This window comes from Schistocerca piceifrons, chromosome 5 (assembly GCF_021461385.2).
Source record: "Schistocerca piceifrons isolate TAMUIC-IGC-003096 chromosome 5, iqSchPice1.1, whole genome shotgun sequence".
In the NCBI taxonomy this organism is placed as follows: Eukaryota; Metazoa; Arthropoda; class Insecta; order Orthoptera; family Acrididae; genus Schistocerca; species Schistocerca piceifrons.
The window spans coordinates 546,414,488-546,440,773 of record NC_060142.1 but is presented as its reverse complement, the minus strand read 5'-3'; the positions used below and the strand labels follow the sequence as shown (position 1 = coordinate 546,440,773).

At 39.2% G+C, this 26,286-nt stretch overlaps 1 protein-coding gene across 1 annotated transcript in view; it reads left to right on the top strand.

Annotated features, from left to right (window-relative positions):
• The window catches only part of LOC124798056 (cartilage oligomeric matrix protein), a 407,969-nt gene that overhangs the window by 344,004 nt on the left and 37,679 nt on the right, over window positions 1-26,286 (top strand). Inside the window, exons 13-18 of the mRNA XM_047261284.1 lie at window positions 5,292-5,396; window positions 5,478-5,585; window positions 6,437-6,605; window positions 6,990-7,167; window positions 16,824-16,999; window positions 17,118-17,223. Of these exons, the coding sequence (XP_047117240.1) occupies window positions 5,292-5,396; window positions 5,478-5,585; window positions 6,437-6,605; window positions 6,990-7,167; window positions 16,824-16,999; window positions 17,118-17,223 (842 nt within the window). The remainder of the gene's footprint in view (window positions 1-5,291; window positions 5,397-5,477; window positions 5,586-6,436; window positions 6,606-6,989; window positions 7,168-16,823; window positions 17,000-17,117; window positions 17,224-26,286) is intronic.

Sequence of the window (26,286 nt, the reverse complement as noted above, 5' to 3'; positions counted from 1 at the left end):
AAAAGCTATGGAAAGATGTATGCTTTCAAAGCCAGTGGCTCCTTCTTCTGTTCGATGGACTGAAGGGAAAGGAAGGAGGATCAAGGAAAAGGACTGATGTTGTTTAGGGTATGGGAAGATCATGGAAAACTCAACCAGAATACTGGGTCAGGGAAGACTTATCACACAAGATGCAAGGGGAAGATGGATTGCTGAAGACTGCCACCAGGTGAAATTTTCTAAATCTGCTCCAGTCCTGGGTGCTGCTTTGTGGTTGGATGGTGGGAATATGGGAGGTGGCAGGTGACTGGAAAGACACAGTACAAGATATCTGTTTCTGTACAAGGTTTGAAGGGTAATTTTTGGTTTTTCAAGGTCTCAGTGAGACACTTGGCATATTTGGAGATGGTCTGCTCATCACTACAGATGCGACAGCCATGGGTGGCTAGGCTGTATGGAAGGGACTTCATGGTACAGAATGCATGGCAGCTGTTAAAGTAGAGGTATTGCTGGCGGTTGGTAGATTTGATGCAGGTGTAGGTACTGATGTAGCTATTCTTGAGGTGGAAGTCAACATCAAGGAAGGTGGCTTGTTGGGGTGAGGAGGACCAGGCGAATTGAATGGAGGAGAAGGTTTTTTGGTTCTGGAGGAATGTGGATCAGGTGTCCTTACCCTTAGTCCAGATCACAAAGATGCCATCAACAAATCTGAACCAGGTGAGAGGTTTGAGATTCTGGGTGGTTTGGAAGGATTCCTCTAGATGGCCCAAGGACAGGTTGGCATATAATGGTGCCAATTAATCCTAACTGTTGATAAAGGCTCCATCACTGTGGTTTTAAACCACAGGGATTATCTGGCAGAGGAATGCCACCAGCTGTCACATTCACCACCTACAAAGCCTGCCACAATGATCCTATCCCAGAAATTCAACAGATCTCCAGTCTCTCCTCAAATCCTTAGAACCACCCCAGAACCTCTCCCCTGAGTCTATGTCTCTCCTTACCATACCACTCCCTGCACTCCTATCTTCTACATGCTTCCTAAAGTCCATAAACCCAAAGATCCATGATGCCCTATTGTGGCAGTTACTGTGCCTCACTGAGAGAATCTCTGCCTTCATGAACTAACACCTCCAGTCTGTTACCCGTAACCTACGTTCCTACATAAGATGCCAACCATTACCTCCATCATCTCTCCACAGTTCCTGTTCCTTTATCACATAGAACTCTGTTTGTCATTATTGGTGCCACCTCCCTCTATAATAACATCCCTAATGCTGATGACCTTGCCAGTATTGAACACTAGTGTTCACAGGGTGTGAATGACTCCAAACCTACAACCTCCTTCCTGGTGACCATGACCAATAATATCTTCACCCACAATTACTTCTCCTTTGAAGGCATCTCCAACAAACAAATCTGTGGTATGGCAATGGACATCCATATGGCACCATTATATGCCAACCTTTTCTTAGGCTATCTAGAGGAATCCTTCCTAACCACCCAGAATCCGAAACCTCTCACCTGGTTCACATTAGTTGATGGCATCTTTGTGATCTGGACTGAGGGTGAGGATACCCCATCTACATTCCTCCAGAACCAAAAAGCCTTCCCTCTGTTCACTTCCGCTGGTCGTCCTCAACTCAACAAGCCACTTTCCCAGATTGTGAACTCCATCTCAAGAATTTTTCTACGTCTGCTCCAGTCCAGTCTCCTGTGCCTTGTCTCTGTAGTCACCTACCACCTCCCATATTCTCACTGTCCAGCTACAAAGGATCTGAGGAACTGGAGATCCTGTAGAATTTCTGGAATGGGATCACTGTGACACTGTTTGTAGGTGGATGAATCCAACATTTCAAGAATAGCTACATCAGTATCTATGCCCGTATCAAACCTACCAACCACTAGTAATATCTCTACTTCAACAGCCACCACACATTCTATACCAAGAAGTCCCTTCCATACAGCCTAGCCATCCATGGCTATTGCATCTTTAGTGACAAGCAGTCCATCTGTATATCTCCAAATATGTCATGGGTCTCACTGAAACGGACCAAAACCACTCTCCAAACTGGTTGGAGATCCTGATCTAAGATTAAGCAATTCTGGAATGGACAGATACTTTTGTGGGAGAATGTGACAGCTGGTGGCATTCCTCTGCCAGATAATCCCTGTGGCTTATCTTCTGCCCCACTTCCAAAATTCAGTCATACTTGGCTTGTTAAAGACCTTCTCTCCTTCTCCCGGTCCCTACAGTGGAAACTTTTCTATCATGAACCCTACTAATCAGACTCAACCCAAAGCCAATGTTGAGCCATGCCTGACTTCATTCATTCCTCCATTTAATCGCAATCCACACTCACTGTTCACACATCAAACCCTGTTAACATTCCAGAATCTCTTAACCTGAAACCTTGTCTCCCCATCATTCCCCAAATCATTCAACATAGGAACTAACCTTACATATGAAGAAATAAGCATAATCCACCACCAAAAGGTGATCATGAGCTTATAATCCTGCCTGATGACAAAAACTGCACCACTGTGGTTTTAAACTGCAGAGATTGCCTTGCAGAGGGACACCACTAGCTGTTGATTCACACACCTACAAAGATTGCCACTGTGGTACCATTCCAGAAATTCATCAGGATCTTCAGACTCTCTTCAAATCCTTACGCCCATCCCAGAACCTTTGCCCTGAGTCTATGTTTCTCCTCACTGTACCATTCCTCACACTCCTACCTTCCACTTGCTTCCTAAAGTCCATAAACCCAGCCACCCAGGACCCCCATTGTGACTGGTTATTGTGCGCCCACTGAGAGCATCTCCGTTCTCATGGACCTGCACTTTATGTCTATTACCTGTAACCTACCCTCCTATACAAGACACCAACCATTTCCTCCACCAACTCTCCACAATTCTTGTTCCTTTATCACACAGCGCCCTGCTCATTACCATTGATGCCACCTTCCTTTATATTAACATCCCTAATGCCCATGGCCTTGCTGCTATTGAACACTACCTTTCCCAGTGCGCAACTGACTCCAAACTTACAACCTCCTTGCTCGTCACCATAACCAGTATCCTCAGCCACCAATATCCTCATCCACAATTACTTCTGCTTTGAAGGCACCTCCTACAAACAAATCAGTGGTACAACAATGGGCACCCACATGACATCATTCTATTCCAATTTACCCATGAGCCATCTAGAGGAATCCTTCCTAACCACTAAGTATCCCAAACCCCTCACTTGGTTCAGATTCACTGATGACATTTGTGTGATATGGACTGAAGGTCAGGACACCTTATTAACATTCCTTCAGAACCTCAACACCTTCTCCTCCTCCCCCCCCCCCCCCCCCCCTCTTTTCACCTATTCCTCCTCAACAGAATTCCTCAATGCAACAAACTACCTTCCTTGATGTTGACCACCACTTCAAGAATGGTTACACTGGTACCTCCACCCATATCAAACCTACCAACAACCAGCAATGCCACCACTTTGGTAGCTGCCACCCATTCCATACTAAGAAGTCCCTTCATGTGGCCTAGTCACCCATGGCCATTGTTACTTAGTGATGAGCAGCCCTCTCCAAATATACCAAGGGTCTCACTGAGGCCTTCACAGACCAAAATTACCCTCCCAACATTGTAGAGGAACAGGTATCCCATACCTTGTCTGTTTAATCACTGCCTATGAGGCAGGCTAATTTGTGCAGACATGAGCCATGATTTGCAGCTGAGTTCACCCACTATGTTGAAGAGCCACTGGTGGAGACTCCAGTTCTTTGGATGAGATGCCCAGCAAGCAAACAGGTTGGACACTGGTTTTCCTTCTCAAAGTTCCTGCTTTTTCCCTAAAGGTCTCCATCACCCACCTAATACTGGAGCTCCCAGTGAACTGCAAATCCACTCTCTGCACTTCTCCTTATCTTACAGGAAGATCAGCCCCAGACCCCAACAGGTGAAATGTTCCATACTGGCTCAAATATATACTTTTGCAGTGGACAAGACCTCAAACATGTTTTTAAGATGTAAGATGGGAGCCCTCCCACCAGTACCCATTTTGCTTTCCACCCAGAGATTCACATGCTGACCACTACAGTGAATATGGAATGGCCAAGTAGTGCATATCAGAAAGTTTTGTGAATTCACAGATCCAGGTGAAGCTATAGGCACCAGATGTCCGACAGCTTTTGCCTCAGGGCCTCAATGTCACTGCAGCCATGGGCAGCAGCCTGAAAGCAGTTAACCGTAGTGAACACAGCATCCAACTGTTCCTGGACAGTGGTCGGTTTCCCCTGCATCCACTCACAAAGTCTCTACTAATCCTTAACCAGAGTTCATCTATACAAGAAGAAATCTAACACTAAATCAAACATTTGCTAGAATCAATCTACACACTGCTGCAATGCTACTCCTGCGTATCACTGTTCTAAAAAGTCAGATTGATCAATACAAATGCTCTAAACAGACACAGACACTTAGAAAAAGTTAATACACACTATCCAACACAAATAAATATATTGATACTATTCATTTTTTCACAGAAGTATACCTGAACATTATTTACAAACAGGTACTGCTACTGCTGCTGGCAAATGAACTCAAAATGACTGCTGGAACTATATATCTGCATTAGAAACTCTATTCCACTTCTCCATTGACATGTACTCTTACAGTTGCAGTATGGTTTGCTACTTTATTCATTTTCGGTAAGAGACGTGTTCAAAACTCCACATGATCATCCTGATTTAGGTTTTTTTTTTTATGTGAATGTTGAGACAGTTGCTTCAATACCTTCCTCCATCCTCCAGTAAGTGCAATTGCTCTATTTTGACCTTTACATCATTATAATATCAATGCATGTTTGCTTTCTTTCTTTCTTCCTTCCTTCCTTCCTTCCTTCCTTCTGACCATCCTTCCTTCCTCTCCTACTTCCACCTTACCAGATACATAAAATAGATCTCATAATTTCAGTTTCAAAAATTACTGAACTTTTCATACTTTCTCACAAGTTACGTAATATTTAAAGACATAAACTAAATATGAGTATCTAAGATAATATGTATGGAGAACAGTAAAATTTTCTTTTATAATGAAACAATTTTGGTAAAACAAAGTCAACAGTTTTTTTAATCATTATAGTAATTTCAACAGTTGATGCCTAATATCTTTGCCTTACAATGTTTTGATCCAAGTTTCCATTTTTGTCTTCATTTTTTTAAATAGCACCATTATTTCAAGAGATTCTGACAATGTTCCTGACAAACTATTGTTAATGAAATGCAATATTCCATTTTTTTCAGTGTAAGATAGGATGGGCTGGAGATGGGTATGTGTGTGGCCCTGATGCTGATCTTGATAGATGGCCAGATTATGACCTTGGTTGCCCAGATTCCAGGTGCCGAAAGGTATAGCATTTTAGTTTCTATGTACACCTAGTGAGATATAATGCCATGGTTATTACATATAGTGATTTACCTTGTTAACAGGACAATTGTGTTGGCATTCCTAACTCTGGTCAAGAAGATGCAGATCGTGATGGTGAAGGAGACATATGTGATAGAGATGCTGACAATGACGGCATTCCAAACAGCCCTGTATGTAATTTGTCATTATTAATACACCAAACACATCTTAATGCTCGAATAACACGTTAAAATGTATTATAGCTTGTAAGGCACAGCTATGAGTACTGATGGTGACATTAATGAAAATTTGCAATACGTAAGTTAGAAACATTTTCATAAAACAGAAATAGCTGCAACTCTGGAAAAATTCAGTGATGACATGGGATAATGTAACAATGAAAATAATCAATTCTTGACAATATGATGTAATTGGATAGATAAAAAATTCTACTCAACAAGCAGTGGCAGGAGACACACACACACACACACACACACACACACACACACACAGAAAGGTGGCTCTATGAGCTTACATAAGTTAAACCTTTTTGTGTATGTTCTCCTGCCACCGTGTGGTGAATAGATTTTTTTAATCTATCCAGTTACATTATGTTATCAATTATGACATGGGCAGATATAGTTAGGTGCCAAAAATGAACATTTGTTATTCACACATTTAACAGAAATTTTTTAAAACATTAAGATCACACAAATTCATTCCTGTGGTAGATTAAGTTTTGATGTCTGTAGAGCAAACAGATAAATCATTTTCAAATATAACTGTGTTGTCGTCTGTAAGATGTATTCATTAATGTTGATTTTAATTGCTGATAAAAGTGAAGAAGAAACTGTATCCAATCACTGTGACAGAAATAGTTTCTTCTTCTTCTTCATTATAATTTCAATTGAAAATCAACACTCATGAATATGATGCACAATCAGAAACTGAGCAGTGACTTTTCCTTTCAACTTTACTTGTGGCTATAACTTTATTCTATAGTAAGTATTGTAGAAAAACTCATTCATTTGCTTAAATTTAGGACAACTGTCCACTGGTCTCAAATCCCAACCAGGAAGATTCTGAAGAAAATGGTGGTGACAAGCAGGGCGATGCTTGTGATAACTGTCCCACAATTCCAAACTATGACCAAGAAGATGTGGACAAAGATGGCATTGGTGATGCTTGTGATGCTGATATGGATAATGATGGTATTCAGTTGGTTATATACTACAATAACATTATAAACAAAATGTAGAAAAACTGGCTGATGTATTAGCATTTGATTATCGAAACTACAGTTCTCTGAATTATTATATGTCACCTGAACAAATGAGAATACCTTGCACAAAGGAGCTATGATAAAGTAGTGAAGTTATATGGTTATTCACATTAAATGATTAATTTTGTGAAAGGGCTCTTGGTGTGTGCTCTGTCTTCTCTCAGAAAAATATGAAATTTGAGATATCCAAATTAAAATTTTCAAATTATATTCAAGAATCTGAAGCAAGTGATAAACATTTTCATGCCTGCACTGGTTGCTGTAGATGATATATCATATACAACTCTGTTAAAGGCAAAATATTAATCTGCAGGTATACCAAACCAGTATGATAACTGTCCCAGGAAAGCAAACTCAGACCAAAGGGATTCAGATAGTGATGGCATTGGTGACGTGTGTGACAACTGCCCTAAAATCCCAAATGAAGATCAGATGGATGCTGACAAAGATCTTGTTGGTGATGTGTGTGACAGTGATATAGATAGAGACAGGTAATAACTTACATGTATTCCTTCATAGAATTATGTGTCATTATGGATATTTTTTTTAAAAAAAATCCAGTGAAATCCTGAAAGTTATTGATGTAATTGGTGAAAACAACTCCATAGATGTAATACCTAGATTGTCTACATACTGCTGGTACCCTTCACCCCCCCCCTCCCCTACTGACAATAATTTTTCCTTTTTTTGTTCTTATCCATCACTTAGTAACCCATATTATTGCTATTATTGATAACTTGTGGTCTGTTATAATAATCATCACTATTTTCCATTCAGGGCGTGTCATTATTGTAGCAATGTGTACTCCATTATTAATGTTGGGATGGAAGAAGGTAATAATCAGCATGCAAGTAAAAACATTTTTATGAAAAAAAGCATGTAAAACCTGTGAATGTGAGGATCATTTGTTATACAGGGCTATTACAAATGATTCATTTATTTTCAAAGTTCTCTGGTTTCCAAAGTATTATGTGTACAAATAAGACTGATACATGAACAGAACTATAAACTCGCCAAGTTTGCTTTGTGTCCACTAGTTAGCATTAACGAGTACAGTGCATTGATAAACTGGTAACAAAGCAAGAAAAGAGATTTTTGGGTTGAAATATGCAAGATGTTTATCTTTGTAATGGTGCAGTGTGCATTCAGAAGGAATTAGGGAAAAAACTGTCATTTAAGGAGAGCATGATACACTGGTTTTGACAATTGATGGATACTGGTTGTCTCTGTAAATAGTAAAGTACCAGTTGACAAAGCGTGCCAGATGCAACTGTGAAGAGTGTGAGGGAAAGCTTCAGACACAATAAAAAAAAAAAAATCAATAGTCTGTACAAGCCACCAATTTGGAATACCACAACAAACTGTGTGGAAGATTTTGTGATGGTGGTTACATTTCAAACCGTACTATCTACAGTTTGCACAACAATTAAACCTGGAAGATTATGGTCAATGCCTTCAATTTTGCATCACAATGCAGGAAGCACTTGAGAATGAACGTTTCACCTCCAGGATGATATTCAACGATACAACAACCTTCCATTTAGCTGAAAAGGTTAATTGCCACAATGTGAGAGTTAGGGCAGTGAAAATCCTCATAAAATTGTGGCACATGAATGAGACTTGCCAAAGGGTAATGTTCTCTGTGCAGTCACAGATGAAGCTGTACAGGCCATTTTTCTTCTGTGAGAAGAATTTCATCTTTCTACAGAATGGGGCACCATCTCATTGCAGCACTGACATTTGCTGTTACCTAAATAATGAACTTTTGCATCGTTGGTTTGGGTGTAGTGGTGAAGTGATGTGGCTCTGTTCCCTTGGGCATGGGGTTGCCTGGCCTAGTGCCTTGTGACTTTTTCCTTTGGAGGTACATTAAGAACCTTGTTTATGTATCCCCACTCCCAAGAACTCTAGAACAGCCCAAGAAAACATCAGTGCTGCTGTGATTAAAACTGACAGGACATTGCTACATAAGGTGAGGGTTGAACTTGACTGCCACTTGGATGTTGTGTGACCAGAAGGCCACTCATAGAACATTTAGACATGTAATACTCTGCAAAATATAGAGCTTTGAAAATAGATGAATTATTTATAGTACCCATGTATAAACAGCAAGTGAATAGTAAAAAGATAAGTTGATACAGAATACTTAGTGAAATGTCAATAGCATAGATGAGTATTGTTGATGACTTCACAGCACAAGGAACTCACTTATTTAATTTTTCAAGACCTCCATGGCATCTTTTGGTTATATGCATGATTTAGTGTCACAATTTTTCTTCCTTTCTGTAAATTCAGCTGAGTTTGCCTCTTGCCTGCTAATTAAGTTGTATATGCAGCACCATGGCTAGCCTCATAATTTGGAGAATCCATGAAATTGCCAATATTCAGATATGACATTGAAATTTTTATGTTCTGGACATTAGTTGTTCTTTGAACACTTCAAGTAGAATGCCTTATCCTCTAAGTATTCTTAACTGTCTATAAATGTTCCAAAATTGCAGAGTTTTAATGGTTATCTCCATTTTGAATACCATGTCACCAACACAAGACATAAATACATCTTAATCATGAAAAGAAAAGAAATATTTTCCCTATAATATTATGGGATAACACAGCAAAAATTGATAAAGTACGCATTCTAGAATAGCAGCCAGGACAATGTTGCAGACAATTCTTCTGGGACCTTAGCATGTTTACAATGAGGGATTGATATGTTTGCATAATTCGAGATTAACATTAAAGAAAATTTTGTGTGAACTATGGTGCACACAACAACAAGACATGGTATGAAGGAAATTGCCGCTTAAAATTTTTATCGTTGTCTAGATTTCAAAGTAGAATATTGTATGTATTTTGCTGCTAAAATCTTTCACTCTGCTATATTGTACTATACTATGCTGCTATAATGATTACGTTTTCCCTTTCATTATTTGTTTTCCAACCACAATTTTTTTGGTATTGTATTAAGATAATAGTACCCTGATGATCCAAAATATTATGGCTGTTTAGTATTCAGCTGATCTCCCTTTGGAATGCAATACAGCAGTAATGCTGTGTGTTTGGTTTTGACATTTTTGTTGCCTATCCTGCTTTGCAGAGTGGGCAAGACTCTGACCTCCATGTTCTGCAGTGAGACTTGGATGTCCATCTTGTTACCTACTTGTGGTTTAAATATCCTTCAACCACTTTACATAGACACTAACAGCTTTAGTGCATGAGCAGCTGACCAGCTTTACCATTTTCAAGATGCTGGTTCCTAGGTGGCAAGCCATAACAATATGCCCTTTATCATAGTTGCTTACATCAGTGGGTCTCCCTGTTTATAGTTTGTATTGCTGTTTGAATGATTCCTCACATACCTCTGCTCCACTTACATACTTTCTGCACTGTGTTATATGCTTGCAATACCAATAACCAGTGTTCAGTTTTGCAGTACGCGGTGGTCATAATGTTGTGGTTCATCAGTGCATGTTATGGTGAAGTGTAGGGCAATTGAGTAGATACTTGTCATAACTACAAGCAGTAGTTTCCCAGCAGGGTATTTCCAGAACACAGTACCTTTGCTGTGCTTTATCAAAGCCTTCAAAAAACAGAGAGTATTGGCTTAAAGCATGTTGGTGTTGGGAGGAATGCTATGAGAACATTCAGTATTGTAGTAATACACCCTACACATTTACCATCTTCAGAAAGTACAGGCACAAGAATCTCTTGATTTCACAGTATGTTATAAATCTTTACAGTAATTTCTTCTTCTTCAAAGTACACAATGAGGATCTATATATGATTGCTGTTAGATCTCATCAACAGAAGCTTCTTTTACTGATTTTAGGTGGAAATGTAGATAATCCTCATATCACACTAATGGCACCACTGGATGCAGTACTTTTTGCTGTAGACAACAGCCTCTGGCTTCAGTGTCATAAAGCTCCAGTCTGTTTCAATGTTGATGCAAGAATGATATTAATAGTCAAGGTCATATGGGTCAAGCAGGACCTGTTGTGTAGTCATCAATGTTGATGCAAGAATGATATTAATAGTTAAGGTTGGAGAGCATCATATGGTTCAAGCAGGACCTGTTGTGCAGTCAACTTGTCTGTGTGATTCATCACCCCTTTCTTTTGGTTTTATTCAACTCATGCCAAGAGTGTAGGGTGCAGTATTACAATTTCCAACTGAGCTGAGGTGATTGCCTTACACCATGAAATAGAATCTTGCCATGCATAATAGAGTTGGGTAGTCATTTCTGTAAAGGCATCAACCCTGTAAGAAGATTCAACGTAGACAGTTCAAAAAAATCCTTTTAAATTTATTTAAATATCAATTTAATAAAACATACTTTTTGTACAGTTGAACTGTGTCTAAATAGTAATTCATCATACACAAAAGAAAGTCAGAGTTCCCCTACTTTTTGATCGAAAAGATCTGGTCACACACATATGTAGATATCAACCCTGTGGCAAAATTGTTAAGTTTGGTAATGTGTTCTTATTTAGTGATTTGAAAATATCAGTGAGATTTGCAGAATCCATTCTTTAACACACTATTGCACCCTAAACTGATCAGATCACGCAGCAGATGGCCTGTGTTGTTCAGAAGTATGCATGTCTGAAGGAACATTGCATTGTACTGCTGAACAATACAGGCACTGCAATATTGTATTTATCCACAGACACTAAGAAAGCGACTTTCAATTAAAATGTCTCCCCTGTACAGGAGTATACTTAATGGATGTACAAGTGTAGGTTGTAGATACGTGGTTGGTGATATATACAGTGGCGGCTGTTGTGTAATAGTACAAGAACACCCTAACTTTTGACACCTTGCAGATTTTTTGGATTTTTCTATGAATGCTGTTAAACATTATGTAGATGCAGTAATCTGAAATACACAGCACTAAATCTACCACCCTGTGTACACTACTCCTCTAGACTTAGTGAACTTGGCATCAGGGTCGCGAGCACACCTTCACTTGTGCACATTTCAAAAAGCTTCGGCACATGTACAACTGGCATGATGTAATTGCCTTTTGACGAAACACAAATGGATTTTATAAACAATGTGCATGGTTCATGGAATGCACTGCTAGCCCTTACCACTCAACTACAAGTTTATGTCAATGCCGCCAGGTGGTAGCACACTGCAATAGACTTTCAACCACGGTCACTTGGCATAAATCCCACTAGGTGGTAGCACAGTCCACAGATATGCCAATTCACTCACTATGCAGTAAAATTAGATCAGACATCAGTATATCTTATAGTTATACTGACAGAAAAATCTATTTTGTGGGATTCTCAATGAGATATAGTATATTAATTTTTTGATTTTATCATACTGTAATCCATTTGAGGCACTGAGAACCATAAAGCACATCATTGTTGAGTGTTAGGCTGTAGCATTTGTTCATTCTTCTGCCATCTGTTGAGCTTATGGTAGGTCAGGTTTATCTGTACTGTAGACCCAAATTGTACACATATTTGAACATTCCCCGAAAAGCTGTCTCATGCATTTCTCTGATATTCACTTAAATGTGGGGGTCAAAGACAGTGTGCTTTGGTCCTTAACGGCTCTCAGGACTTCATTTGTATTCTAGTCAAGTGACCTTGTTGACAGATAGTACTACTAGAATTTAATAATTTCCACAAACGGAAGGTTGTGTTTGGAGTTGGTTGTTTACTGTGCAGAAATCGGCTTTCCTGTGCAGCATCAACATGAACTCTGTTGAACCTGTATTAAGTGCTAACAGAAAAGAAAATTACCAAGAAAAGTTAGCCACAAAGGAAGTAGGGCCTCCCAGACCAGATCCGTTGAGAAAGTGACAAAATCAAATAAGTGTGACTACAAGCGAACATTTAACAAAGAATTGTATAATAATTGTAAGTTGCTGTTATGGGCTGAACATGAAGCATACCTGATTTTCAGCATGGAAGTTAATTTTTTAACTAATATGTGAATTATGGATTCTGTACATTTGTACTAAAAAAATAAAAAAGCACAAAAACTCCCACTTACTCAAAAATGTGAAATGGAGAGTAGCCAAAAGCTTAAACATTATTTTGTTCTTGCCATAAATTTTACTTAATTATGTACAAAACAAAAATTTCTACATAAACAATTCTTCCTTTTTTCTGACAAGTTGTGCATATTATTATTATTATTATTATTATTATTATTATTATTATTACTATTATTATTGACTGAAGTTGTGTGATATCTGGATAAATATGACTGTTATAAAGCACATGCTATTAATTTCAAACTCTCATATTTATCTGAATTTAAAAATTTATGAATACCCAGAATGTATACTTATGCTGCCACGGGACATATGGAAGTTTGGATCTGGCCATGAAGTGTGCTCCGATGGCCTAATAGTAAGGCAACTGCTTGCAATAAGTGGGAAATCCAGGTTCGAATCCCAGTCCAGCACAAATTTTCTTTGTCATTATTAAATTATACAGCTGATGGTTGTCCATATAATTGCAAACACATTTCATGAATCACAGGAACTTAGTGTTTGGTGAGGAAAGTCTGAATCAGATGTATAGAATGGGCAAGTACGTTATCATGATGGTGCTACCAAGTTTTCACTGCTCACGGATCCAGTAGTTTGCACTGTAAGAATCATGAAGGTGTTGAAGGACTTTCTGGTTGTGTTCTTTTGTGATGGTATGGCTGTCTAGTGCATACATCATCATCTCACTTCTTGAGGGTCTACCTGATTATGGTTTGCTGCCCTCTGATATGGGGCCACCTTTGAAGCAGTTATACCACTCCTTTAGCCACAACTTATTCGTGGCATTGTTTCTGGAAGCCTGTTGAATCTTGCAAATCGTTTCTATTTGGCCAGCATATGATGCTTTCTACTGGTGGAAAAAAATTCATGACTGTGCATAAATGCCCCTATCACATCTCTTCGGAAGAAAGTCTCCTGTGCTTCTTTGGTTTACATGAAAAAGAAGGACGTTTGATAATTTTTGAATGCACCTGGTAAATTGTCTAATCAGTTCTATATAGTACGAGAGCAAGTAATTTTGGCTCACACGGTACCATGGAACTTGATAAATAAATAAAGTAAATAAATTTATGTGTACATAGGTATTACTACTATTCCAAAATTATATTCACAAACGCTTCAAGAAAAAGGCTGAAAGATCACTTTGCTGGAAATCCATCTAGAGTTCAGTTTCTCTATACATATAAATATACTCTAGCTTATGAGAAAACTGAAGCAAGGGATCAAAATTTATCATGCAGATTACTTGTAATACAAAATCTGCTCACTTTCCTCTTGACATTAAACAATAATTTTGTGCTGAGGAATTTGTTGCAGCGATCATAAGTAGAAATATGACCCTGAACATGGCATAGCATTATCTGAGAATTTTTTTTAGTTTTCTCCTCACTCTGTAATTCCTTCAGTGCAAACCCACTTCATTCCCTGTGGATACTGGCAGAACAGTCTTGAGGCAGTCAAGTTCCATATGTGCTAAACAAGGGAAGGAAGAAAAATTAGAGTTTAAACTCCTACGGATGTCAGTGTCCTAAGAGATAGCAGATTTTAAACAGAAGACTTATCAGAAATAAGTGAATGCTAGAGAATGACATCGACCAGCCACAGAAAATTTCTACAATAATTTGGATTGATGTGAGACTGGGCAGTATCCTGTGGAGTAGTGTTGCTGGGAAATCACTAACTCTGTCAGTACAACTTAACCAGTGTAATGCAGAAGTAAAATCATACATTATTAGCCACTTCTGCTACTTGTGTGAATATCTAGGCTGAAGTCCTGAAGCTCCCCATTAGATACATGACAAGTAGCAATGCTCATTGTAATCAGGCCTCTAGTCTTACAGAAAGTGCGATGTGAGATCAAAGAGTAACAGAAATTTTTATTTTTCTTGAAGAACCTTCATTTATTCATCAATGTCAACTTTTTCACCTTCAGAGTAATCCCCCTTCAGATATAATACACTTATGCCATCACTTTTTCATATTTGGAAGCACTTTTGGAACTCACTCTTCATTGTGGATTTCAACTTCTTCAGTGATCCTATTTTATCTCATTAGTTATGGCAAAACAATGCCCTTTCATGGTTCTCTTCAGCCTTGGGAATAGAAAGAAACAGCAGGATGCTATGTCCAGAAATATGGTGGCCAGGCAAGATGGCAGTTTTGTTTTTTGGCACAAAATCATGAAAAAGCATTGAGGTGTGAGTGGGACCATTATCTTGACGCAATTTCCATGAGTGATTTTGCCACAATCCTGGTCATTTTCTTCAGACTGCTGCTAGAAAATGGCATGTAACTCACCATTGGTAATCTTTACTGATCATTCAACTATAAGGCAGCGACTCATGATACATTATTACATCGTATTCAAATAAAACAGTGAGAGGAACCTTCACATGTGGTTGAATTTGTCAAACTTTTTGGTCTTGGCTCTTCAAGCAGTTTCCATTGGGAAGATTGGGCCTCAGTTTTGATGTCATACCCATATACTCATGTTTTTTCACCTGTTATAACCTTTTTTAGAAATTCCAGATTACTGTTGATTTCATTCAGAAATTCCTGATTGATGTCTATGCCATGTAATTTTTGGTCAAAATTCAACAATTTTCGAACAAATGTTGGTGCTACATGTTTCATGCCAAAAACATAAAAAAAATTGTTTGGCGTGAGCCAAAGGATATGTCAATATCATCAGTAACCTCTCTGATAGTGATTCAGTGACTTTCCACAACCATTTTCTTTACTTCTTCCATGTTGTCAGTAACTGATGTGCTAGGGCGTCCAGGGCAGTCAGCGTTTTCAATGTCTTCTCAGCCTTCTTTAAAACATTTATACCACTTGTAAACTCTTGTCTTACTCATATCAGATTTGTCAAAAGCCACAATCAACATTTCAAATGTGGTTCTGCTCTTTATTCCTGTTTTGAAGAAAAATTTAATGCAAATTCTTTGATCGATTTTTTTCCAAAGCCAAAATTCACTGAGCACTTGAAAATACGTAAAACCTTTTTGACTGTCTACAATAAACTAAATATTCAAAACAGCTGAAAATGCAAACATACATCAGGAACATGTGTACCAACAAGATTTAAAAATATATACAAATATAAAATTGAAAATCGGTGTATGAAGCCCCTGAAATTAAAAAATTCTCATTACTTTTTGATCACACCTTGTCTATAAATGCTTTTCTAAGACAAATACCAATGTTGTCACATAGGCCTTAAGCAGCAGCTATTTAATATAAATGAGAAAGTAGCATTTTTCCATATTAATTCTAGCATGTAAAATGTAAGTTGAGTAGTACAAATAGCTTACTACAGTTTAACAATTGATTACCAATGCAGTCCACAACTCTGCTTCACTTTGTTTCTATATTCATTAACTCATTCCACATCCCTGAAGGTTGTTCTTCATTATTGCATCTACAAAACGCAATGAATGAATAAGTGAGTCAGCAGTATAGAGTAGTTGACTAAATGATCTGTGATAGATTGCCTGTTTACAAGTTCAGTTTTGCAAATGCCGCATCATATGACACTTTATTAACACTCCCAACTGTCGGTTTATCATATAGCAGGAGTAGAATAGACAAGATATTTACATTCATGCAGTGTTTTCCTAATGCACTTGCTGCCCGTGAAGAGACATGGTACAGCTTTGGAAATCACTCCTCCAGTTTCAGAGTTCACTCTTCACTACTTGTACTTAGTACTTGCTCACAGTTACTACTTGCTATACAATGATTTGAGCACTGGTGCCAAAGTAATCATCTAGAGATCTTAATGAACCATATCAATCTCATGCTTCAATTCTTGCAAAGTCTAAGAACTGCAATTTTCACAAACAGCTGTACACATGCACAATACAGAATACTTGTCTCATACCCAGTTAGTGAGATTATCACTTTGAAATTCTAAAACACTCACGAAATATTGATATTGTACATATGAATTGAGGTATTTTGTGTAAATGATGGCTTTGCTAATGAAACTTTTTAAGGTAATTTAACCAGAAAGTTTTGTTTGAAGTCTGAGAAATAAGCCCTCATGTCTTCAGGCAGGCTAAACACTGTTCAACTAAATCTAATAAAATCTTATACCCATCAGTCAAATGCCCCATTTGTTTATTTCAGAGATGGTATTCAAGACAATGTGGACAATTGCCCTAAGATACCAAACAGTGATCAACTAGACACAGATGGAGATGGCCGAGGAGACGAATGCGATCCTGACAAAGATGATGATGGAATCCCCAACAATGAAGACAACTGCCCTCTGGTTCCAAACAGAAATCAGGAAGATCTTGACAGTTAGTAACCTGATGCAGTTAATTTTCTCATAACATTATTCTTGCCATTCTACCTAAGGTGTTAGAAAGAAATATTTTCTAATATAATGATTTTTGTCTGTTTCCTTTTACTTTACAGAAAATGGCATTGGAGATATCTGTCAAGATGACTTTGATAATGACAGTGTTCCTAACTACTTAGATAACTGCCCAAATAACTCAAAAATATATTCAACTGATTTCAGGTAATTTACTGAAATTAATTAATCATCTTATGAGTGTTACATTGATCTTACCAGTCAATCATATAGAATTACATATTATGTGCTATAATATACATAGACAACTTTATGCTTACTGCTGTAGGTCCATATGATGGGATATTTTGTGGATGACATACAACACAATGCAGTACAGAGTAATATTACTTTATTGCTCAAAATGGTACAGTACACAACAAGTAAGCATGTCTGCTCAATCTGAAATCGTAGAGCATACTAACAATACACAATCAACACTTAAAACAGTCCGTTGTGGAGCAAGATCAGTTGTCAAAGGGGTTACACAGTGTGTCATCCCCACAGAGCATCCCCTTCCCACCCCCACCCCCCTTTTCCCTGTAGTGTGGAGTACTGGGGAAAGGCAATTGCCAGAGACAGGTGATAGTGCGATAAGATGACATCTGTGTGACGGTGTGGTGGTGGGCGATGTGCATGGTCACTTGACAGGACAGCATCTGAGCTATAGGTGTTGAAGGTGTGATTGCCTGGTTTCCATTGCATAGCATCAAGGCGGTAATCTTGCTATGTAAGTGGTCACTGTCCAGCCGTAGCAGGACTGTTATGGAATATCTGTTGTTGGGGGCATTCCGATAGGGTCAGCTAGTGAGGATTTGACCTCATGGTCCTCAATTGCAGTGGTGGACAGGTGTGAAGTTCTAGGAATGGTGACTGTGAGGATACTGTCAGGGATAGCTGTGATTGGTGACTGCCATGTCCACCTCATTGCAATCTTTCTTCATGTTCGACCATAAAAAATTATTTCTAACAAGGCATGTTGGCTGCCATGTCCATGTCATTGCAATCTTTCTTCATGTTTGGCCATAAAAAATTATTTGTAATAAGGTGTGTTTGAACACCAGGATGTGACAAGTTGTGCAGGTGGCTGAATATGATCTACCAAAATGGTTGAGGTATGAGGGGACAAGCTCAATTCTGTAACACATCGCACAAGATCCTTCTTGTTAATTGTTCATTATAGATCATTTGTTGCAGTTGTTCTTCTAGTGCCCTGGAGAGGCATTGCAGAAGTACTGATTGTATTGAAGAATATTTGTTGTACACTGGAAGTGCAAGGATGATGCTTATCACATCTGCAGGTTCACCCAAGTGTCTGAGTACCATGATGAATATTGTAACATCACTGGTGACGTCATGGGTGGCAAGGATGCTGCTCAATAAGAGGAACCATGTGAAGGGCTGATCAGAATGAAATGGCAGTAGCTTGAGGTGAACACTTGATTCAGTTGAAGGTAACATCTGTGGGTGGTCATGCTGTTTTGCCATGGAAGAATTAGTAGTGGTAATATAGGCAAAAGTCCCATTTCCGTACATGTTGGGGCGTGGTAATGCAGGCAGACTGTGTGTCTGTGTAGGCAGCCGCATCGGCACTGGATCAAAAATCAGTTCACATGGCATGGAAAAGTCATCATTCATAGTGGGTGATCGTGAGTACAGTCGGTCACATACTAGTTGGTCAGTATGGGCTGCTTGCAAAGTTGGGGTGCATCATAATCACACCCACAATAAGTCAATCACAGTACACCATTGTTTGGTGTTGTCAGCAATTGTCGACACACTTCACTGGTGAGTGTCACAGTCATTTTTCAAGAATACACTTTGTTTGGAAGTCAGTTTACAATATTGCATACTATGGCATTGCACTTGTTTGTGTAATTTGTGAATTGCAATGCACAATAATTACACAATGACTGGACTGTTGATGTGAAGTATCCAGTTTAGCATATACTTGCCATAATTCACAGTCATAGCAGGTCACCAATGTAGATCCATACAGTGGGTATGGTGCAGATGACGTACAACAAAATACAGTATGGAATAATATTACTTTATTGCTCAAAATGGTACACAACAAGACAGCACATCTGCTCAATCTGAAACCATAGGGAGTACTAACTATACACAGTCAACACCAAAGTTAGGCTGCTGTGCAGCAAGATCAGTTTTCAGCAGGGTTACATGACGGTGCACCACACTCCTGCATTTGCAATTCTTTCAGTTCCCTTAGGTTAATTTATATATTTTGAGTGTTCCATGTCCCAGTTGTCTGATATAACAATATAAAATGGAATAAACTCATATTTAAATATTATCAGTTACAGATGTGTTTGTATAAGGCAGTAAAAAAAATTAGTTCAGTAATGAAAGCAAGTATACAATTATTTGCACTGCATACATTAAATATCAAAATAAATCTGTTTGTGAAATAGAAGAAATCGTTCACATGCAAACTTTTAGTTTGCTTTCAAATTTAGTTTTGACATCTATTATACAATGTATGCCACACAGTAAGTGATCTATGATTTTGGAACAAAATAAAGATCACCTGTAGTGAAAGTAATCTGATGACATTTTAATCCTACCAAGATGACAGAAGGTTTGGAAGATGAGTTGAACAAAATGAATAGTGTCTTGAAATGAGGTTATATGATGAACATCAGTTACAGTAAAACAATGGTAACAGATGTAGTCAAATTAAATCAAATGATATTGCAGGAACTAGATTAGGAAATGAGGCACTAAAAGTAGTACATGGGGGTTTGCTGTTTGGGCAGCAAAATGACAGAAATTGGCCGCAATGGAGAGGATATAAAATTCAGACTGGCAATAAGAAGAAAAGCATTTCTGATAAAGAGAAATTCATAAACATCAAACATAAATTGAAGTGTTAGGAGAGCTTTTCTGAATGTATTTGTCTGGAACATGGCCTTGAAAGCAAGAGAAACACAGAAGACAAACAGTTTTGACAAGCAGAAAATAGAAGCTTTTGAAATACTACTGAAGAATTCTGAAGATTACAACAATAATAATGTTATTTAATGGGATAGATAAAAAATATACTCTCGAAGTGCTGGCAGAATACACACATAAAAGGCGGATGTAATTGGCAATCTTTCGGAGCCAGTGTCTCCTTCTTGAGGCAGAAGGGTTGAAGGGAAAGGAATAGGGGTGAAGGAAGAGGACTGGAGAGATCTAGGAAAAGGGGTAGATTTTGGGAAAGTCACCCAGAACCACAGGTCAGGGGAGACTTACCATACAGGATGAGAAGAAAAGACTGATTGCTGGGGACTGCATTGTATGAGATTTGAATACCTGAGAGCTTAAAGATGGAAGACAGGGTAATATGCAGACAGAGATTACAGCTTAAACATCATGCATGGGTTAGTAAAAGGGAAAAGCTAAGTGCATTGTACATAACAGAGGTGGGAAGGGGGCAGTGAAAAATAGACGGGAAAGCTAATGACAGATGTAGAAAACTAAAACTGAGTGAATCAAAGAGTAGTTACAGTGAAGAAATGCTGAGACAGAAGAAATTAATGTAAATTAAGGCCAGTTGGGTGGCGAGAAGGGAAGGGATGGTAGCTGTCAAAATGCAGGTACTGTTGGTGGTTCGTGAGTTTAATGTGGACAGAGGTGTGGATGGAGCCATCAGAGAGGAGGAGGTCAATGTCTAGGAAGGTGGCAAGCTGCACTGAGGAGGACCAAGTGTAGTGCATGGAAGAGGAAGGTGTTAAGGTTGTGAAGGAATGAGGCTAGGGTTTCTTGGTCCTAAGTCCAAACCGTGGAGATATCACCAGCCACCCTGAACTAGATCAGGGTGTTTGGGTTTTGGCAGGCTGGGAAGGTTTCCTCTAGATGCCCCATAAACAAGCTGACATAGGAGGGTGCCATGTACGTACATACTCTGATACTCATAAATGTTACTACTCAATGGAAGAGTTGATGAAGGATCAACTGATAATTTAAGTAGGATTTCATAGGTTGTTAGCCTGATTCTATAATGATAACTGATCATTCTTAAGAAAAATTACATTAATTTGTAGGCAAAATTAATACCCAATTAAAGTAGCCGTGCTAATTTTTTGTATGATGATCATCACTTTTACTATGGGAAAAATCATCTGGCTCTTGTACGGGCAGTTGGTTGGGGCACTGATGCAAACTTAGGTGTAGTCAAAAGTGTGGTCAGTGGTGAGCAACTGGACATTGACACTGTAGTTGTGAGTGTCCATGTGGGTGTGTCAGGGTGTTGCATAACTGTGGTTGTTGGTATGCTATCCAAAGGTGGTGACGGTATGACTCATATTGGTTTCCCTCTCTTGATAAATACCTTGCAGCATTTGCCATTCTGTAAGATGTCTAACATGGCCTGCATAGGTCATCATTGGCCAAGCTCCAATTTGAGGATGGGAATGCCTTATGCTCTCATAAAGTGCTAACAGCTCTCTATCAAAACCACTCCATTTTCTTTGTCCTGGATATAATTTTTTCAAAAACAATATTAACAGCTGCCAATGGTCCTAGAATTTTTAATATAGAGTGGTTCCAGTTGCACTTTGGCTAGCATCTACAACAAAGTCCAGTGGTGTAGAGGGTACAGTGTGTGCAAGTAGCACTGCTTCCATGAGATCACTGGAAGCTTTGTCCATTTCTGGAGTCCACGTTAGTGCTCGTTTGTCCTTGGTGTTGTGACTGGAGGTGAGTTCATCAGAGGTTTTTGAATGTAAAATGTTGCCAGAAGATGATAGCGATAAAAATTCACCATGCCCAGAAAACATCTCAACTATTGATAATCCTTTGGCTTCAGAAGATCATGTAAAATGGGTATCTTCTCTTGTAGTGGGTAGATACCATGAGCAAAGGCCCTATGGATGAAAAAAGCTACTTCACTTTTGCGTGTGATGCATATATCTTCGTTTAATACAATGCCATGGCTTCATAGTCTCTGTTGTATTTCATGAACATCTCTGTTGTGTAACTGAGCATTAGACGAGAATAATAGAACAGCATACAAATATGTAAAACAAAATGTTAGTCCTGGCAAAACTTTGCCAATTAAATGTTGCCAAGTGTTAGCAGTGATTTTGATTCTGAATGTCTTTAACAAGAATTCAAAAAGATCGAAATGCATAATCATTACTGTTTTTGGTGTTTCACTAGGCACTACCAGAATTTGATTACAAGCCTTGAGGCTATTCAGAACAATGAAAACATTTATGCCTGCCAAAGTACATGAAAAGTCTTGGTATTAGGTATGGGATACCTGTCTGATAAACTGCTAGCATTCATTTCACATTATTCAGCACAGAATGCCACAAAGCATCCTTCTTCTGGACCAGGTACATGAGATGCCCTTGGGCTGTTGAAACAATGTATAACTCCTACTGAAGTATTTCTTCAAAGATTGCTTTAGTCTCTATTAGGCATTCTGGTGCAATCCTGCAGCTGCATTGTGAAACAGGTGGGCCTGGAGTCATACCTACAGGGCGTTTAAAAAATGACCGGTATATTTGAAACGGCAATAGAAACTAAACGAGCAGCGATAGAAATACACTGTTTGTTGCAATATGCTTGGGACAACAGTGCATTTTCAGGCAGACAAACTTTCGAAATTACAATAGTTACAATTTTCAACAACAGATGGCGCTGCGGTCTGGGAAACTCTATAGCACGATATTTTCCACATATCCACCATGCGTAGCAATAATATGGCGTAGTCTCTGAATGAAATTACCCGAAACCTTTGACAACGTGTCTGGCGGAATGGCTTCACATGCAGATGAGATGTACTGCTTCAGCTGTTCAATTGTTTCTGGATTCTGGCGGTACACCTGGTCTTTCAAGTGTCCCCACAGAAAGAAGTCACAGGGGTTCATGTCTGGCGAATAGGGAGGCCAATCCACGCCACCTCCTGTATGTTTCGGATAGCCCAAAGCAATCACACGATCATCGAAATATTCATTCAGGAAATTAAAGACGTCGGCCGCGCGATGTGGCCGGGCACCATCTTGCATAAACCACGAGGTGTTCGCAGTGTCGTCTAAGGCAGTTTGTACCGCCACAAATTCACAAAGAATGTCCAGATAGCGAGATGCAGTAATCGTTTCAGATCTGAAAAATGGGCCAATGATTCCTTTGGAAGAAATCGCGGCCCAGACCAGTACTTTCTGAGGATGCAGGGACGATGGGACTGCAACATGGGGCTTTTTGGTTCCCCATATGCGCCAGTTCTGTTTACTGACGAAGCCGTCCAGGTAAAAATAAGCTTCGTCAGTAAACCAAATGCTGCCCACATGCATATCGCCGTCATCAATCCTGTGCACTATATCGTTAGCGAATGTCTCTCGTGCAGCAATGGTAGCGGCGCTGAGGGGTTGCCACGTTTGAATTTTGTATGGATAGAGGTGTAAACTCTGGCGCATGAGATGATACATGGACGTTGGCGTCATTTGGACCGCAGCTGCAACACGGCGAACGGAAACCCGAGGCCGCTGTTGGATCACCTGCTGCACTAGCTGCGCGTTGCCCTCTGTGGTTGCCGTACGCGGTCGCCCTACCTTTCCAGCACATTCATCCGTCACGTTCCCAGTCCGTTGAAATTTTTCAAACAGATCCTTTATTGTATCGCTTTTCGGTCCTTTGGTTACATTAAACCTCCGTTGAAAACTTCGTCTTGTTGCAACAACACTGTGTTCTAGGCGGTGGAATTCCAACACCAGAAAAATCCTCTGTTCTAAGGAATAAACCATGTTGTCCACAGCACACTTGCACGTTGTGAACAGCACACGCTTACAGCAGAAAGACAACGTACAGAATGGCGCACCCACAGACTGCGTTGTCTTCTATATCTTTCACATCACTTGCAGTGCCATCTGTCGTTGAAAATTGTAACTACCGTAATTTTGAAAGTTTTTCCACCTGAAAATGCACTGTTGTCCCAAGCATATTGCAACAAACGGTGTATTTCTATCGCTGCTCGTTTAGTTTTTATTGCCGTTTCAAATATACCGGTCATTTTTGAAACACCCTGTATATGGTGCATGGTATGGTGCTTAACTCTGCAATGCTGCATCAGCCTCTGTGGCACCAATGAAACCTCCATCATATGCACAATGATAGTGCCCTGAGAGAACTGTGTACTTATAATGTCGACTATATTCAGCATGTCAACAGCAGAATAACCCTGAGCTCCATCACTTTGCAACTGACAGACCCATTTATTAGACACGCATTTGTCAAGTACACAGTAAATCCAAAATGTGAAAGAAGATCAGCACCTAAGATAGACAGCATTGTTGGCAATTGCAGAAGTCCACTTGAAATGGGAAGCAAAACGAATATCAATCATCAGATCTTTTGGCTTAAAGAGGGTAATGGAATTGTTTATAGCCATTAAACGTAGAAACTCATCAGACATTACATCAGTTGTGCACGAAGTAGGTGCCTCGGAGCCAGTGTCAATCAAGAAAACCAAACCAGAAATTTTGTCCAAAATATGTACCCGCTGTCATGTTGTAATGTGCACAGGAGGTGGTAGTGCTTTAGTTGTCTGAGCAGATGCTGTACTGCTAGAAGTGGCATATCTGCCAATGAGACTACAGCCATGAGACTACACTCCTTTTGGTGGTAGTGTTATTTGTAGGTGTGGCGATCTGTTGTGCCAAATCCAGGTCACAAATGAGTAGTTTCACAGCTTTGTACACTTCATAGCATGAGATCCAAGATGTCTAGATACCAGCAGATGTTAGTAGAACTAGCTTGGAATTGTCTGTGATCTTGAGACTGCGGAATGGAAGAATGGTGTGAACTAGAGCTTTCATTAAGACCAGTCCATAGTTGTAACAACCTGTTTGGTCATTGTCTCAACCATGGCACTTACACTTCAGAATTTTTCACCTACGGTCTTTGAGTGTCAGTAAGAGGTGACGGCACAGTGAGATGTCATGTCTTCATGTGAGCATGGCAGTTGTCAGTAGTAGTCGGCTGGAACATTGGTAGCTGTTGACACCATGGCCACCATAGCAGTCAAATCTTGTGTTGCATGCACCCAATCAGCAACCTGTAGTAACCTATGTAAGGGTTGCCCTTCATGCACATTCAAAGATAGCTGAATATGTGAAGGCACCTGTTCTTGCCATGCATGTTACAATAAATCATCAAAGCTCTCAAGAAGCCTTTCATGATACAGCATTTGTTTAACCTCTCCATGAGATAGTTTAGCCATTTTGAGAGCAAGGTAGGATCATTGGTGAGGTGGGTGCAAAATAATGCCTGAAATTAAAGTGGTCACATACTAGCCCAGGTTGCTGATCATCAGTGTAAACTGTTCATAGTCTTCAGTGACCCACCAATGAACAAAAACATTTTCCACAAGCATGAACCATGTTTCCGGTTGTGCAGGTGAAAATGGCAGGGCCTGTAATTGTAATCATGATGCAGAAGAACTGCACAAGCTGGTGGGGAGAAAGTCTTTAACACCTGTGTGTGGCCATGACACAGATGAGAGTACTGGAATCAGTAACCTGTCAGATCTGGTTTGATGTCACTTCCAGGCATAGTGTGGGTACTCAATATGTATGACTGCTCTTGCTCCAAGTTTGGATTGACTCATTCTTGCATTCATTGAGTGTTATGCAAGTGAAAAGAGTTCCAAATCCTAAATCTCTTGCTGTTGATGGTGGTTTCCACTGCCAATGGTGTATAACTGTTTATGTGCACCCCCATGCCAAAATCGTATTTTGCGAGATGCAGAAAATACTTGTGTACCGTAAAACTACTCTTATATCAGGGTCACCATTAATGCAGGCAAAATTAACACTCGCAAATAAATATCCACGCTAATTTCTTGTGTAATGGTAATCATATTTATTGCAGAAAAAAGCAATTTATCGACAAGCAAACCAGAAATCAGACAATGAATAAACAACACTTTCACAGATCATACATCAAACTTGATTGATCAATCATTTATTCTCAAAAATTTAAAAATAGTGTTCCATTTCATTAGATATAATTTTATGAAAATAAATTATTAATCAGATGATTAATAAATGTATATCGTGAGATGAATAAATTGATATTTATTATTCATTACTATTCCACCACACCACAACCCTGTCAGGTTACCTCTCCTTTGAGCCAGGTTTCAAGTACACAAGTTATTCACTCATTTAAAATAAACTATTTTTTGTTTTATTTTATAGTTATTTCTCAGTTACAGTCACATAA